Consider the following 17648-nt stretch of genomic DNA (forward strand, 5'->3'; position numbering starts at 1 on the left):
TATATATATATATATATATATATATATATATATATATATATATATATTATATATATATATATACAATGTATAATGTATATACAGTATATATTTTATATTATATTTATATATATATACAATATATATATATATATATATATATATATATATTATATAGTGTTGCATTCATTAATAAATCAGCATATTATATACAGTGCAATATTAAAACCTCCAAAAATTTTCAACTCTTTTCAGTTCAAAATGCAAGGGTTTATTGAAACTCTATTGGGATACGCAATAAGCAAACCAGAACAATTCAAAATACAAGTTTACTTCAAGGATGTATTCAAGCAGCTCTTTGATATCATTTACGAAACACACTTCGAGTAAGTATCAACTGTGGGCTAAAATGAAGTGCCTACTTTTACTGTTCTTTCACTGAATATTAACTTTTCCAATAAATAAACATTCTGGCTGATATTACAATTTTTTTATGTATGGTCCTTTTATTTGCAGGTGTAATGTTAGAGAAAACTAATACATGTTAGGATGCTGTACTTTGTTAAACATATTAAAAACCTAATCCACTAATTTACAAGAATAGAACTGCACTTACATCTTTTTTATATATGCTAAATACTCATACAATATATAAAAAATCTGTCATCATTGTCATTATCTTTCGTGTCATCTTTTTCACATATGCGGTTGGTAATATGAATTCTCCCCCTTATTTTGTATCTGATGCACTATGGACATGAATTTCCGACTGGTCTAAGTCTTCGTCTGTGACCTTTTCCATAATTTTCTAGTCTTGACCTCATCCTTTCGTTTTTGTAGCAATTTTTACGACTTTCCAAGTTGTTTATTATTTCCGTAAATGTTACATTTCTGACTAACTTTTCCCATCCCTTTTCTTTATATGTCCATATCATGTCAATTCTGACATCTCACTGGACAATACCTCTACATACCTTCCTCATTTCCAATAAGTTCATCCCACTGTGTTCTAGCCATGAGTCTTAGCACTCCCTGCACACTATTTTTATAAATAGACTTTGACAATTTATGCTTCCATTAACACACATGCATGTTTGAGTAAGTGCAAGTGTTGTGTGTAAACAGTTTTACTGTATTAAATAATTCCATAATTTCAGTTCAATAGTAACAAACTTCCATTATTCCAGTCAAGAACCACTCATGCAAAACATTATGTTGTTACTGTGGATGGAACACATATATGATGACTTGGTCAGTCCTCTCGGTAAACCAGCTGGAAGTCAGGACTACTGTTTCAACGGAGTTACCGGCCTTATGGATGACTATGTTTCAATCCTCTACCTCAAGAGTCTGCCAGAAAGAAATACCCTGGAGAATCAGGTATCAATAGTTTCCTAACAGCTATAATTGATGTACACTATTTACATAATTATTTCTCATACTTTTGAGTAAAGTGAGGTATGGATTTGACCAAAGAAAATAAGATTACCAGTACATTCCACACTTCTAATTGTTCACGGATGAATACTGTTGCAGATGAACCACATGATTAACCTCATACTAGAGGTTATGGAGTCTCAGGTGGGAAGCTCCGTGCTGAAGTCCCGCGACGATTTTATGGAAAAGCTGGAAAAGATGACTGGAGAAATTGCTACGCTAGAGGAAGCCAAAAAAGCACTTCAGAGGAATAAGAATGATGTCAAGGTGAGACTTTACAATTGGTCAAAATATTTTCAATACTTGAGTGAAACATTTTATCCCCTGAAAATGAAGGACATACGTAATGTGTAATGTATGGGATGTATAGTACAGTACAGTATTCACACTGTAAGCACAAAATCAAGGTACATTATAAGAATTTCTGCTAATAATTTGATATTCTTTCAACAAAAATAAAAACAATAAATTCATCTGATGTGACCAATTACTTGGACCTCAATAAACCAACCAGTTTTGACATTCTGGGCAACTTAATGGAATCAATACAATATATTTCGGTGTCCCTTCATAACTCTCTCTCTCTCTCTCTTCTTCAAAATTGATAGTGTCATTTTTCAATGGACCAATTTTTCTAACAGTATTTAAGATATTTAATACTTTAAAAATTAATTAGCGAGATTTTTTCTTCGCAGATGGATTTAACTAAGAACGACTTCCCTGGGAACTACGTGAATCTCATGAAAAACTACAGGGAAAGACTGTACAACATCTTCAGAGAGGAAACAAGTGACAACAGAGCACTGTAAGTCTAAACAATACCTCTAGTGTATGTTACTACATACAGTACATCCATTTGAAAGTCTAAGAAAGGAAAAAACTGATGAATACAATGCTAATTAGTAAACTAACTAGAGGTGGATTTATAAAATTACTTGTAATTGCTTCAAAACAGTTTCCTTGCATTTTGTTACTTCAATTTGTAATATAAAACAGCCTTGAAAGCAAAATAACAACAATTTATTTTTAAAAGGTGGAGTTTTCTGCAGTTCCCATACAGAAACACAGGAGTTACATCTTATGGTCTCAATAAATTCTGTAAGTAAAGCTTTACTGATAACATTATAGTTACTACGTTACTGATATCAATTAATAAAATGCAAAAAATGGAGAGGGGACATTAACTTACATTTAACAACACTGTGAGTAACTTTGGTGTTTTTCTAGTAATTCCACATGGGGCTATGTCACCACCGTACTTCTATGAGGGCGCTCCTGCCTACATCAATTATGCTGGAATAGGACACATGATCGCCCACGAGCTCTTGCACGGCTTTGACACCACTGGTAAGGTGTGGAGTGTCCAGTTGGTATTAACGAAGAATGATCACTGATTCCTTGCCTTGATGACAGATCTGATATTCTGCAGTAAACAAATCATAAATATAGTACTACCAAATAGTACAGTAGTTTGTCTTGAAACAATCCTGTTTGAATTAATGAATAACCATTCAACAACCACTGCAGGGATGAAATTCAATGGTGCGAGGAAAATGGAGATGACAAGAGACCCAATACTGATTGACACTAGTGAGTGCCTGGCAGAGAAGCTCTCAAACACGTTTTACATGAATAGCTCAACTGGATTCCGGTACAATTTCAGAGTTAGTATAAATCTTTTAGAACCTGACTTTTAAAAAAGTTATTTTACTAAATTGTGTAGTCTGCAATTCCTTGTTACTTTCCTTTGATATTTTTCTATTCCTTTCATCTAAAGACAAATCGCTGTAATTACAGCATACCCCACTAACCTGATATTTTGTCCTTAAAGAATCCCCATTAGATTTAAACCTGACGAAACGTTCCTCAGGATGTGAGGAAGCATAAACTATTCTATAAAAATTGAGTTCAAAATGATTGACTAACAGCAAATCTGTCATCTTTTCCCTTCTGTACACTTCAGCTCAATGCAAGCCTGAACCTCGACGAGCTACTAGCAGATTTAGCAGCAACAAATCTGGCATGGGATGCATACATTAAAGGTAAGCAATATATGATTAAGTCAATGTATCTGCAAAATTAAGGCACTAAAGATATCGAGCATGTAAACTTTTATTTTATGCTCTCTATATTTTTCTTTATAAATACAAAACCCAAAACTGTTTGTACTTTGACATTTAAACATATGAAATCTGTTTCCAAGACAGTACGGGTAGGGGAGATAATCTTATAATTCTGGTCCTTCCTTTATTATTCTTAAAGAAACATTTTACCTCATATTACACTGATGGTGTATGTTTGTCATTCTCTGTAAAACTCTCAATAACTACAGCAAGTCAAAGCTCTTCTTTTCTTCCATTTAAATGGCTTAAAGGTTGTTCTCATTCCTTCTATGGAGGATTAGTTTTCCTTTGACACACAGTCAGATGACTGTTCCCCTTCCCTCTACTATCCAAATTTTTGCGATTATTTCTCTTGTTTGTTTTACAATGACTTAAGTGACTTTCCTTCCCTTGAGAACTAGAGCTCTTGTTTCCTTTCAAGTAAATCATTCTTTATTCATCTCTGTTTCTCTGGGTACAGGTTAGATAACATTTGGTTGCCCACCCCACTAACCCACTAACCTTAGAATTAAAAAAGGTGCCACCCAGAAAAACCTATGTGGCAGTAAGTCAATATATGGTCATGCAAGGGTTCTGGAGCAATATAAGAATATGGGAACAGAGGAGTTCTGTATAATTAAGAAAGCTGTAAGAAAATATCAAGCTCATCTCCGTATATTTTTGATAAAAAATTCCTTTGTACGGAAACACTGGGCATTTATTTACATCTTAAATTTAAAAAATGCCTTAGTTTTCCTTATTTCTATTCTCTGTTAACCTGGCTAAAGCCTGAACACAATTTATCAACATGTACATACCTGTGAAACATTTGGTATTAAATGGACATTTTAAACTAAGCATTCACAAAAACTCGAATTTACACTTTTAACAGTGATATCATCATTACCATTACCCTGGGTTAAAAATGGCACAAAACATAGACTAAATAGAGGATAGGATGAACACGTGTTTAGGAACATTAAAATTTTCAAAAGTTACTTGCAGTCACCAACTGATATTCAAACAACACTGATTCTGTTTCAATCTTTCAGACTTGATGAGCCAGCGTACAAAATCCTTGTCGTCAACAACAATTTGTGAGTAAATTTAAAGCATGACTTAATTTCCCTAACAAATAAATATATAGATAAATTATATATATACACCTATATATACTGTATATATATATATATATGCCTCTAACTTCGGAGCAACAGCTCGAAGAACAATCAAAGCAGTTCAGAAAGGCACTGTCCTTATGCATTTTATTAAAATATGCCCGGCGTTTCACAACTCCTCATAGTTGCATTTCCAGGCTGCAAACAGCCCGAACATGGCAATCAGTAAATTAAAATTAAAATCACAAGTGGAATTACAATTACAATAAAACGTTCACAATAAAATGGCTAAAAACCTATCCTAAAAGAACAAGTAAGGCTGTAACAACCTACCCAGAAGGAAGTTAAAAACAAACTACTGCACTTTCGCATTGAGTATTACAAAAGGAGAAAATAAATAAATAAATAAACATACAGACAGAGAAGAAACAACAACAAGACCATCAGGCAATAAACAGTTGTGTAGAGGATGTGTGGGAGTTTAATAATTAGTACAGTTAATTTAATAATAATAGATTCAAGTATTGTTAAATCATTTTGCTTTTTGTACTTGTCCTATTACTGAAAAATCTTTATTTTCTATGAATGTTTTACATATCTTCAGTGATTCCTGATATTAGACTGTTCAGGGCTGGATAATCTGCTCGGTTCTAAAAGCTGACTCCTCTATGAGCATCGTCACGAACCCGCAGCAGCCTCCTAGTACATCCGACATAGATCCCTGACCACATCTGGGGCGCTTGGCCTTATATATAACGTTGGATGTAAACAAGGGACTGAGCTGGTCTTTAAACTTGAAGGCGCCAACTGTTGGGGTTCCTGGGATGAGAAGCGAGGTTAAGGGCGGTAATTCCTTTTCGAAAGATGTTGAGAAATTTCTTCCTGAAAGAATCATCTTGCATATAAGGGGGCGGCTGCGTATAAATTCATCATAGGGACGGTGTAATAAAGGAGGTGGCGTCATCTTCTTGTTCAACATGCTATTTGCTTTTTAAAAAACAGTTTGGATGGAAAAACAGTTGTTCCTGAAATAATTAGTGAGATATGTTGTTTAGAGTCGTGAAAAGTTAGTCAATTAGATGACAGAGTAAAAGCCCTGTGTGGAGCGTAGAAAGAGCATTTAATTTAAAATTGAAAAAACAAGAGCTATAAAAATTCATACCCAAACCCGAAAGCGTATCTTCACGATATAGTACCGGTGTAGAATCCTACGAGTTCCTGGACACCAGAGCGTCCAAAAATGGAGCTTGCTGTTAGATTCTTTTTCAGAGTAAATTTTATGTTGGGGTGTTGGGTATTTGAAGTCAAGAAAGAGTCTGCATTAAAATCTCGTTTAAATAAGACAAACGTGTCATCAACATAACGCTTATAAAATAAAGGAGGAAGGACAAGGACAGGCGTCCATTATGCGTTCTTCCAGAGAGTTCATAAAAAAATGTTGGCAAACGTAGGTCCCAAAAGGACTTCCCATGTTGATGACACGCTTGTCTTATTTAAACGAGATTTTAATGCAGACTCTTTCTTGTCGTAAATACCTAACACCCCAACATAAAATTTACTCTAGAAAAAGAATCTAACAGCAAGCTCCCATTTTTGGACGTTCTGGTGTCCAGGAACTCGGTAGGATTCTACACGTTTATCGTAAAGATACGTTTACGGGGTTTGGGTATGAATTTTTATAGCTCTTGTTTTTTCAATTTTAAATTAAATGCTCTTTCTACGCTCCTCCACAGGCTTTACTCTGTCATCGATTATTAACTTTTCATGACGAAATAACATATCTCACTAATTATTTCAGGAACAACTGTTTTCCACCCAAACTGTTTTTAAACAGGTAAATAGCATGTTGAACAAGAAGATGACGCCACCTCCTCTTTATTACACCGTCCTAAGATGAATTTATACGCAGCGCGTTCCCTTATATGCAAGATGATTCTTTCAGGAAGAAAATTCTCAACATCTTTCAAAGGAATTACCGCCCTTAACCTCAAGCTCATCCCGAGAACCCCCAAACAGTTGGCGCTCTCTTCAAGTTTAAAGACCAGCTCAGTCCCTTGTTTACATCCAACGTTATATATAAGTACAAGTGCCCCAGATGTAGTCAGGGGGATCTATGTCGGATGTACTAGGAGGTTGCTATTGGGTTCGCATCGATGCTCATAGAGGAGTCAGCTTTAGAACCGGAGCAGATTATCCAGCCCTGAACAGTCTAATATCAGGAATCACTGAAGATATGTAAAACATTCATAGAAAATAAAGATTTTTCAGTAATAGGACAAGTACAAAAAGCAAATGATTTAACAATACTTGAATCTATTATTATTAAATTAACTGTACCACCATTAAACTCCCACATCCTCTACACAACTGTTTATTGCCTGATGGTCTTGTTAAGTTGTTTCTTCTCTGTCTGTATGTTTATTTATTTATTTATTTTCTCTCTTTTGTAATACTCAATGCGAGGCAGTAGTTTGTTTTAACTTCCTTCTGGGTAGGTTGTTACAACCTTACTTGTTCTTTTAGGATAGGTTTTAGTCATTTTATTGTGAACGTTTTATTGTAATTGTAATTTGACTTGTGATTTTAATTTTAATTTACTGATTGCCATGTTCGCTGTTTGCAGCCTGGAAAATGCAACTATGAGGAGTTGTGAAACGTCGGCATATTTTAATAAATGCATAAGGACAGTGCCTTTCCTGAACCGCCTTGATTATATATCGATATATATATATATATATATATATATATATATATATATATATATATATATATATATATATATATATATATATATATATATATATATATATATATATGTGTGCTATGCTACCATTTTAGATGTGATACATTCCACTTTTTTTAAAATCTTCTTAAATTGAATAGTAAATGTAAAGTGCAGGTAATTTAGGTTATGTATGTATTTATGTATAAATTTCATGAAATAATGTAAAGAACCTACAATTCCTTTTTTTTTGTCAGCCCCACGACTCAGAACTGCTGCAATATTACCTACTTACGGTGGAATGCCTACTACCCTCTACGATCAAGCCCTTCTTCACTGGGAAGATATAAACATTCTACAGACATATTTCATCAAAACTGCCCAGGTAATTCAGTCAAAATTCTTTGTTGTGTGGTTTTAAAATATTAAGTTTTAGCATCCACCTAGGATGTAGAAGCCAGGTGTTAAAACATTTGTAACACAGAAGAAGTTATGTGTGTGTGTGTGTGTACATAGACATATACTGTATAAGACAGTGATTAGTCTAAACTCACACTTAAAACTGCTGAACTGTGGAAAACTTCCGCAACAACAGCTGTTTCATATACCTGCACAAGAGGCTCACCAATATCATGTTGAACACTCTACATACATACTAAACACACTCCCTACATGCTGAGTGCTCTTGATTTCATTACCTCTGTCACATCCTTTCAAGGCCTTCCTCTCGTCCCTCCTCCCACACTTCTGAACAGAAAGCTCTTGTCAGTATCCTAGCACATTCCATTTATTCCACATGACTAAACCACCTCCAAATGCTCTGATCCATCCTTTCACCTAAATTAATCCTTTTACTACTCCCCTGTATTTCCATATTTCTGTTTAGGGTAATGTTGGTACCCCTGGGCCACACAAGTCTATTGCCATTCATTAATAATTTTATATAAGACATAAGCACACAGCAGCCACACCATAAATACAATTAGCCAACGTAGATGCAACGGCTTAGTGGGGCAGCATTTAGCTCATGTTTCCTAGACCTAACAAACCAGAATCTTCGGGCCACCCACCCACTGAGGAAACGTGTGCTTTGTTGCAAATTGAAAAAAAAATATATACAAACTATATTTTATTCAACATTATAGTTTCCATTAACAAGGGATGGTGAAAATAAAAACAATGGTCATTCCTACTTAGCTGCTGAACTGTGGCTGAACCGTTGGCAGAAAACTCCCACACACTGCACCATTCATCTTTACGTTGTCTGCATGACAGGCAATTATTTTCTGTTACATTTCATGTCCAATTTTGTATTCCAGCTATCTGTACTTTGTACTGCTTATTTTCCATGTTTTGGATAAAACTAAATAAGTACAGTACTTGAGAATTAAGAACCTGATCAGTAGACTAATTTTCAGTCTATGTTATTGCAATGTTCTTCCATAAGTTTACAAAAGTCATGAGTTTGTATTAAATAGAAGGCAGTTTGCATTACACCTTTTGTTCTTCCCTTTGTTAGTTCTAGTCAACTAATATTTATCTTTTGTGTTTACAGAACCAGTGCAGTTCTACAAGTGAGTTAGATATTCTCAGGGTCATGGAAAATGAACATCTGCCACCTAAATTAAGGTAAGGAAAAAGTTTCAATGTATGTATTCACTTGATGACCACACACTAATCTAACTTTATTTTCTTAAACCCACAGTAACTTTATATTGTCTTACCATACCTAGCAGGAGTTTTGACCAAAGACTCCCATAGCATATATTTATAGAAATGTATTCCACCCTAAGTCAACTTCATACCAGCAACAACAGCAAACTACAAAAACTTTCATAACATTAATAAGAGAACCACAAAATAACTTCTATTGGTCACTGGACATAAACCCTGTTCTAATGCCATCAAGAAGTTTTGAAAATGGCCATTCACAGGAAAGCTATATTTAGGTCTAGTATGTTTTAAGAATAACAATACTGTGTGTCAACAAATATTTTTTCTAAATATACCATAAATTCAATCACATCTGAAATAGTATGACATTTATATGGTTATACTTAAGGTCCATTTTTAGATCATAAAAAAAAATTTTATTGTGTCTGGAAAATACCAGGGAATTCAGAATATTTTTCAACTATGCTGCTGCTTCTTTCACAGAGTGAATCTTGGGGTGAAAAACAACAAACTGTTCATGAAGGCCTTCAACTGCAATAGTAAGACCGATCCCATGAGGATGCACGAAGACAACATCTGCTACTTCAGTCCAATGGGGTATAATTAGCAATGCATGAAAAGATGCCAAGCATGTTTCTCCTACAATTTGACAGGAACTAAATTATGTCAAGAGTTTTGGTAAATGTGTGGACTGCCAATAATGTCTCAACACTGGATTCCCCACAAGACTTATTCTTCGAAATTATTATTTTTTATTTCCATTTAAAGGCATTATCTGTACAGTATCACTTTAAGCAAGTAATGTGTGTGTTAGTGTGTGCTTACCCAAATATATACTGTGCTGTATAGCAAATACATACATTAAACAAAGTACAGAGCATACATAATAAAAGAAAGCTTACTTAAAAATGAAAACAGACAGTACAAGACAACTTAGGGGCAACAATACCTACCTTCTGTGTGAGTTAATATGCAATGTAAAAAAAATGTCTACATGACAGGGCTTTGTACAGTAGGACCAAAGGAGTCCCTAAGCTGCCAATAATTACATTCTTTGCCAGAAATTAAGCAATACTACAGCAATACAGTACAATTTTACATAATACCTCTCATTACCAATTGTCTCAAACAAACTGGGGAATGGTTAGATACAGTGCTTCCCTGATAATTTAGTGAAGTATCTTACCTGGATGAGAGGGTCAAGAATGGGTAACAGTATTTACAGTAGAAGGTACGACTGAGACTAAGTATTATATTGTAAAAAGAGTGGTGTTGATTATGAATTTTTGTCACAACACTGACTTTTTATATATATACAAATTATGAAGCCTGACATATATTTTTATGACAAATTCTTAAATGGTGACAAGAGCTACGGGTCTTGTTACATGAAGTTTGAGAAAGTTGGTACTTATTTTTAAGAAATAGTGTAATAAGATATATGGAAAATAATGGATTGTACAATTAAAAAGAGAAAATTGCAATAATAACTTTAATTAGCACCTTTTCAACTTTTTTTATAAGAAACATTTTCTAGCACAAGCAAAAAAGGGAGATTAACTTGCCTAGCAAGATTCTTGGTAAATGATTACATGCACATTATTGTACCTAAACAAGAGATAAGTCACAATACATGAAATGCTACAAAACAGATGAAACTGCAAGCATAAAAAAAATATTAAATTAAGAAGCACTCATATGATCATCATATTTATAACAGTGCCCATATGTTGGGCTTTTGTTGGTCATACAGAGCTCTGAATCACTGATTAAACCAGGTGGAGTACGACCTAAACAATGGGTAATACCTTCCCAAATTGTAAGTGCTCCTCTCTTTCCTGCAGACTCACCTCTAAACCTTATCGACAGACCAGAGATGTGTACTAACTGGAGGGAATGGGAAGGGAACAGTTCTTATCAACCATTTTAACCATGGCCAATTTTTGTCAAGGAGGTGACCAATTCTGGTCTTATGCTTTCACTGTCATTACACTCAACACTGAGGTAGTGTTTGATACCCATAACTGAATCTAGACTTTCTGTCTCTACCAGGATAATTTCCCTTAAAATTCTCTTAAATGAATAAAGATATCTGCAACTTGCACGAGTTATGGTATCCTTTTTCAGTATTAAAATAAGCCATAAACCTTGGCTGCTATCATAAGTGCCTGTCACCAAGACTGATTGTTAAGTGGTTAATTGTATCACTGTCTGTGCACTTAAAAGTAAGGATTCTGATGGGTTGGTCAAATAACTGTGTATGAATAGCTACTATTCCTCGAGAAGTAATCATAAACACTGTAATAAGTAAGGGATATGCCTAACGAAGAGTGGTAAATGTTACTGACAGTACCAGCAAGATGAATTAAAACTTGACCAAACTGTATGTGAATTGCCAAAAGAGTCAGATCAATATCACATCCAAAAAGGTGCCACAAATTCCGTTTACCCAACCCATCAAAAAAATCATATCACACTCAGCTTCTTTTATGAAAACTATTATAACACAAGCATCAATCTGGGAGGTCCCATTGTTACACACCATAAAAGATTTACTACTTGCAAGGTCTTTACAAAATGCTGAGCCAATTGAAATACTGGGGAAATCTGCCTTACTAACCAGCAGATTGATACAAGACTAACGATGACAGAAACATGAGCATAAAAAGAAAAAACAAACAATGTCAATGCGCAGCTAGAACTGAATCTGTTCAATAAAGATAACACCAAAAAACTAGCTCCTACTGCTGCTGTGGGTGACAATGCTCATCTACCTGATATGTTAGGGAATGTATTTGTCTGGGACCCTTTCATATTAAACTATAAATAATCAACCTGTTATGACTATCAGCCATCCTCCTTTCTGGTCTGAAATCATACCATGGTTCAATGACAGGAAGCCAATCAGCATTTCATTGCTTTCTAAAATCCCAAAAGCATTACGTTCAATTTGTATACGTACTATAAATTCAATTCACACACTAAACAACATAACATAACCAGAGCCAGAGCACAACCTTGCCAAAGTGTGGTACGTAATGAAGGGGATATCAGGGTTGATGTGTGCCTTTGGGCTCACTCCAACAAAGACCTAAAGACCTACCCAACAAAATGTTAAAAATATGCACATATTAATTAATTATTTGGATGTCTAAACAAAGTCTGATTACCATACATTGCAAAGAAACAAAATACTTTACCCTTACACTAAAATGAAAAAGCAAAACAAGAACAATCAATCAATGAGAGCACCATCTACATTGCCATTTGCACAGCAAACCGTGTGGGAAGTATGAAGGGTCCTCTGCTGGGTCCCTTAGGACAACAGCTGTTTCTCCCTGATTTCCACTTTTCATATGTACCCTTTTGGTCTCATCCCACTCAAGTGTCCAACTTCAACTTTTGTCTTTTCACAACACAGAATAACATCTATCTATAACTATAACAGTACATTAACTCTTGACAAACCTGTGTCCTGTAGTATATGGCCCTCTAGAGTATAATACTTAGAGTATGATAACAGTGAAGTACAAACTTACCAGTGTAGTTGTCCTTTACAGTATAAACTTGGGAGTTCCTTTCCATGACCTCTAACTGACGGAGATTTCATATGAAACCCAGGACAGGATTCTGTAATGATAGTAAACAATGTTCTTGTAAAATAGTGCTGTATATTAAACACTTATAATTTCCATATAACTTGTGTAGATGACATTTTTTCGTGAGAGAGAGGAAAATTAGTACTGTGTAGCACTTAAAAAAAGGTATAATTACCATCTAATTACACAGTATATACTAATAACTTAAAAGAGAATTTAAATAAGTAGAAACATATTCACAGTGCCCATATTTCTACTGACCAGAAAAATTAACTTTAGGATCCAAACAAATCTTTACAAATTAAGAGAAACATAGGCTCCAGACATACTTTCTTTGATGGTGTAATAACACAAAATTGACTGGGGATTTAAACATCATAACCTAACCTAACCTAACCCAGGGTGCTGCATTCTATCTAGGACATAGTCATTATTGATCTGGACCATTGGACCCCATATGCTAACCTACAAAAAGTGACAACTCAGCACCTAATCACAGTACTAGTAATTAGCACTTTCAATATAAAAAAAAAAAAGGAAAATGCAATTACGGTCTAAAGATCCAAACTCAACAAGATACAGTAAAAATTCTTAATCTTATGGGACCGACAAGCTAAACCAAACCAGCCTTTAAAATTGCCTTATCCTTGGCCAGTCTGTGTGATAGAATCTGACATGAATCATAAAGAGATGAAAGTAGCCCACCATTCATGATCAAGCATTAAGGGTGCTGTGGGTACAGCCATGGGATTGGCTAAGCTAAATCTTGGCAGCTGCTAAATAAACTATTAGTATAGGGCAGGCCTACCCAATTACCTAATTGTGAAATGTAGTCTAAAGGACTCCTATTTTAGTTTAAAAGTTACCATTCAGAATTTCTCAACTTTGTTCTATAATCTTGGCCACAATACCCTACACTTATGGCAATAAAAATGCTCCATAGGTCTATAGTAAAGTCTAGTCCATGATAATTACCAGTCACACGATATGCTATTGCTTTACTAAACTACACACCTTCCTATTGGGATAATTCACTGTGAATGGGAGATTAAAAAAAACTACTTTGCCATGCGCAGACATAAGTGGTCCACCAAAAGGTCAGGTCAAATTTCCTGACATCTGAGACTCGGGTATTTTTTAGCAAGCACTGTGCATGGACTATTACCTTAGAAATTGATTTTTCCTATACTTTTAGTGTTGCTGATTGACTGACTGATTATAATATTAAGGTCTTGAAGACCAAGCTTTAGTGTTGCTGATGAAGGTGGTGCTGTTTAGGTAAAACTTTACTTTAGTTGCACAGCCTGATTTCCAGCAGTCGCCGACTGGGACAGATTACCGCCTTTTCATGGGCTCACCATCCCCACCCTGGCCAGGTCAGGGCACGTCACCCTAAGTTAGGTTAGGCAGGTATCTAGTAAGGTCAGGACTTGGCATTATAGGAAAGGTTATGTCTATTAACCTCATATCTACCGAACATGGCTGGGGACCTTGGGAAATCAGGTTTTGGAAATGTTGGGAGAAAAGACTGAACAGTAATTCTGTCAGTTGTCCATGGAGAGTAGCCTATGGCAGTTGGATGTTTTCTCCTATGTTATTTTGTTTTTACAAGAATTTAAAGCAAATTATTGGGTTGTAACTAAACTGTAAATGACCTCTGAAGGCTACACGACAGTATCGGCGGGTCCCCTGCACCGACCTATACAGCTCAAAGGTAAATTACAGTTTAGTTACAGCCGGCCAGCAAAATATTACCTTAAACTCTTGAACGGGTGGCGTAATGGCGTTTCGCGCCTTATCCACATTTTGAAGTATTCTTGGCATGCTCGTATGTTCTGGCAGGCAGTAATGTTGCGCTGCGTACACTAGCCACGGGGGTTACAGAAAATGTAAAAAGAATATTACTTTAAATTCTTGTAAAGCAAGTAAATTAACATAGGAAATATCAATTACCACAGTCTAACTCAACGCAGAACACCGGCTTGGAATACTACTCTCTCAGTTGGAGACATTGGGTGATTGTCTCGCCTGTCAGGCCGCGCATGTGTGATAGGGCCTAGAATCAGCATGAAAAGTGCCTTTGGGACGGCTCCTGCTGTCCATTTATTTGCCCTTTTTTGATGCTTGTTTTTTGTGCTCCAAATGACATATATAAGAGGAAATACGACAATAAGCCGCCCATACCTTTTCCATAGTTATTTATTCACCCAAAACCCGACGCTAAACGTGGTCCCCTCACATTACTATTTCTCTAAAGTGTTTCTTTGTCAATTAAAACCCCGATTCCTCAACAGGTCCTTTACTCGTCAAGTTACAGTTCTAAGATAACTTACTGCTTAATTACAGCCGAGTTTAATAAAATATTTAAATTTTGCAGATCTAAGACGGTTGTCTGTGAGCTAGCCTATGGCAGTTGACATTTTTCTATAGAACTTTACCTGCTGAACAAGAATTCAAGGTAATATTTTGGCGGCCAAAAGTTATTGAGCTGTAATTTACCTTAGAAATGTAGTCAACGGTAAGAGGGACCTGTTGGGAATCTGGGTTTTGGGTGGGTGAAAAAACTTTCGAAAATAGCTAACGGTAAGGGGGACCCATTGGGAATCCAGGGTTCTGGGTGGGGTAAATAACTTGGGAAAAGGTTTGGGCACCTTACTGTTGTATTTCCTGTTACATATGCCATTTGGAACAAAAAAAAAAAGCGTAAAAAAAAAATCCGAATAAATGGACAGCGGAAACCGTTCCAAAGGCACTTCTCATGCATGCGTCGTTTTACAGGGGAGCTTTCGGTTCACCCAATGCCCGTAACTGAGAGAGTAGTTGGCAGATGTTTTGGGGGTTGGGCGTACTAAACCAATCACGTTGCAATATTACCGTTTTCTACACTTTTTTGGTTGCTAATTATGAATTTACCTTTAATTTTTAGTGCTCGAGTGTAATTAACCTGTGAAGTCCATCCAACAAGGGGTTTCCATACGCGATCTTCACAAGACAGAGCACGGGTACGTCTGTTTCGAACGGTTCATATCCCATCCGGCAATAACTTGTTTACGTAAGGGTAGCCAACAATAAACAGATCCACCACCAGTATTAGAAGCCCTAAAAGTGTAGAAAAAACCAGTTGAAAAGGTAAAAACAAGCGCAGAGCTAATACATAGATTTACCATAGTGTTTTTTATATGGAAGCGTTATTTTTTTGGGTAACTGTTATTTACCGCCTAATGCCTCACGTAGTCGTAAGTCCCACGCCACTTACCAACTGCACTTTCTGTGCAGTGTCAGAACCCATCTTCTCCCCTAACCACCCCTGCTGAACATATGGCTCCCCTAGTGGTTACATAACCCAAGATGGCAGCTTTGTTTACCTGTTGTTTTTCACCCCAGTCGCTAAACCCAGTAGTGTCCAGTTGAGCTGGCAACTGACGTTTTTCTGTGTTGTTTTGCTTGCTTTACATGAATTTAGGTATCATTTTGCCGGTAGGCTGCTAAGTTGTAATTTACCCTCGAGCTGTATGCGAACCACACTATAGATGTGCAGTTTTCAAGGGTCAATTACATTTTAGTAACAGCCGGCTGCCAAAATGTTATTTTAAATTCTTGTTCAGCACATCAAATAACATAGGGAAACGTCAATTTCCATAGGCTAGCTCACACCGCGGACAGCCGGCTTAGAATTACCAATTCTTGTTCAGCAGGTAAAGTTCTAAAGAAAAATGGTAGAACTATAGGGTAGCTCTGCGTTGCCGACGGCACTATAACTTGACTTTTTCTAGTCTTTTGGTTGCTTATTATGAATTTACCTTTCATTTTTGGCGCTCGAGTCTAATTAACCTGTAATTGACTACCGATGTCCGTCCAACAAGGGGTTTCCATACGTGATCTCCACAAGACAGAGCACGGCTACGCCTGTTTCGAACGGTTCATATTCCATCCGGCAAGTGCAATAACTTATTAACGTATGGGTACCCAACCCGCCCCGGGGCAGTACTAAACACGGCGAAGGGACATTCCATTTGGCCGACAATAAACAGATGCACCGCCAGTATCAGAACCCCTAAAAGTGTAGAAAAAACCAGCTGAAAAGGTAAAAACAGGCACGGAGCTAATATATAGAATTACCAAATGTTATTTTAAATTCTTGTTCAGCACATCAAACAACATAGGGAAACGTCAATTGCCATAGGCTAGCTCACACCGCGGACAGCCGGCTTAGAATTACCAATTCCTGTTCAGCAGCTAAAGTTCTGAAGAACAACGTCAACTGCCATAGTGTAGCTCATCGCGGACAGCCGGCTTAGATCTACCGACTGGACCACCATGTTGTCACGGAATGGTTTCGCACATCTGCAAGTCATCAGGGAGCCATAGGTTTAAGAAGGGACTGGCCAAGGAACCCTACTATAACGGGAACTACACAAACTTAACGTACCCTAACCTAACCTAGCAGGCCAAGTTACTAAGTTGGGGAGAACGCCCCACCCCCGTGAAGGAAGCTCAAAAAGTTCCTCTATAACACTGGGCATGCGCGATAGCATTCCAGGATAGCCAGCGTACAACTTCTGAGGTTAATTACAGTCGACCGACAAAAAAATTACGGCAAATTCTTAACAATAAACCAAAATACTAGAAGAAAATTCAATTTCCAGGGTAATACCAAAAGGGGAGTTCTTGCTTTGTTCTCCAGAGGGTCGTCCATTGGACAATGCGACCCTTACATGACAGGCCAGCCTTCCGTGCTCCTATGAGTTAACGAAGCCTACTAAAGACAAGACTGAGGGTCAAAAATCAAAAGGATCACGCGGAATCACATCTAGTCTACTCACCCCAACGTCTCTAGGGTAATTCTGTATCTGGAATCAGGGAATGTAGTGTAATTACTCATACCCTAAAACGTGAAGTGAAACGTAAACAAAATACACCAAGCCCTTTCCCGTGACGTCATTGAATGTTACTAAACTAACTACGACGACCTAGGGTGATAATATTAAGAGCAAAAAGTTAAACGAAATGAGAGAGA

At 36.5% G+C, this 17648-nt stretch overlaps 1 protein-coding gene and 1 long non-coding RNA gene across 3 annotated transcripts in view; one reads left to right on the forward strand and one right to left on the reverse strand.

Moving 5' to 3' along the window:
* LOC136856676 (neprilysin-like) overlaps window positions 1-10516 on the forward strand; it is a 35129-nt gene extending 24613 nt beyond the window's left edge. Inside the window, exons 10-21 of one of the 2 annotated variants that reach the window (XM_067080949.1) lie at window positions 235-365; window positions 1167-1359; window positions 1516-1683; window positions 2112-2221; window positions 2450-2514; window positions 2644-2763; window positions 2944-3080; window positions 3380-3458; window positions 4571-4615; window positions 7616-7743; window positions 8914-8987; window positions 9516-10516. In XM_067080949.1, coding sequence (XP_066937050.1) covers window positions 235-365; window positions 1167-1359; window positions 1516-1683; window positions 2112-2221; window positions 2450-2514; window positions 2644-2763; window positions 2944-3080; window positions 3380-3458; window positions 4571-4615; window positions 7616-7743; window positions 8914-8987; window positions 9516-9639 — 1374 coding nt within the window. In that variant the 3' untranslated portion in view covers window positions 9640-10516. The remainder of the gene's footprint in view (window positions 1-234; window positions 366-1166; window positions 1360-1515; window positions 1684-2111; window positions 2222-2449; window positions 2515-2643; window positions 2764-2943; window positions 3081-3379; window positions 3459-4570; window positions 4616-7615; window positions 7744-8913; window positions 8988-9515) is intronic. The other variant, XM_067081026.1, reaches the window with a different exon arrangement.
* On the reverse strand, window positions 294-17582 carry LOC136825431 (uncharacterized). The gene is made up of 3 exons (XR_010849343.1): window positions 17455-17582; window positions 12572-12662; window positions 294-2839 (listed from the first exon to the last, which is right to left on the reverse strand). It is a non-coding gene; the product is annotated as an uncharacterized lncRNA (long non-coding RNA).
* Window positions 17583-17648: the final 66 nt, after the last annotated feature.

The sequence above is a fragment of the Macrobrachium rosenbergii genome, chromosome 1, assembly GCF_040412425.1.
Source record: "Macrobrachium rosenbergii isolate ZJJX-2024 chromosome 1, ASM4041242v1, whole genome shotgun sequence".
Classification (NCBI taxonomy): Eukaryota; Metazoa; Arthropoda; class Malacostraca; order Decapoda; family Palaemonidae; genus Macrobrachium; species Macrobrachium rosenbergii.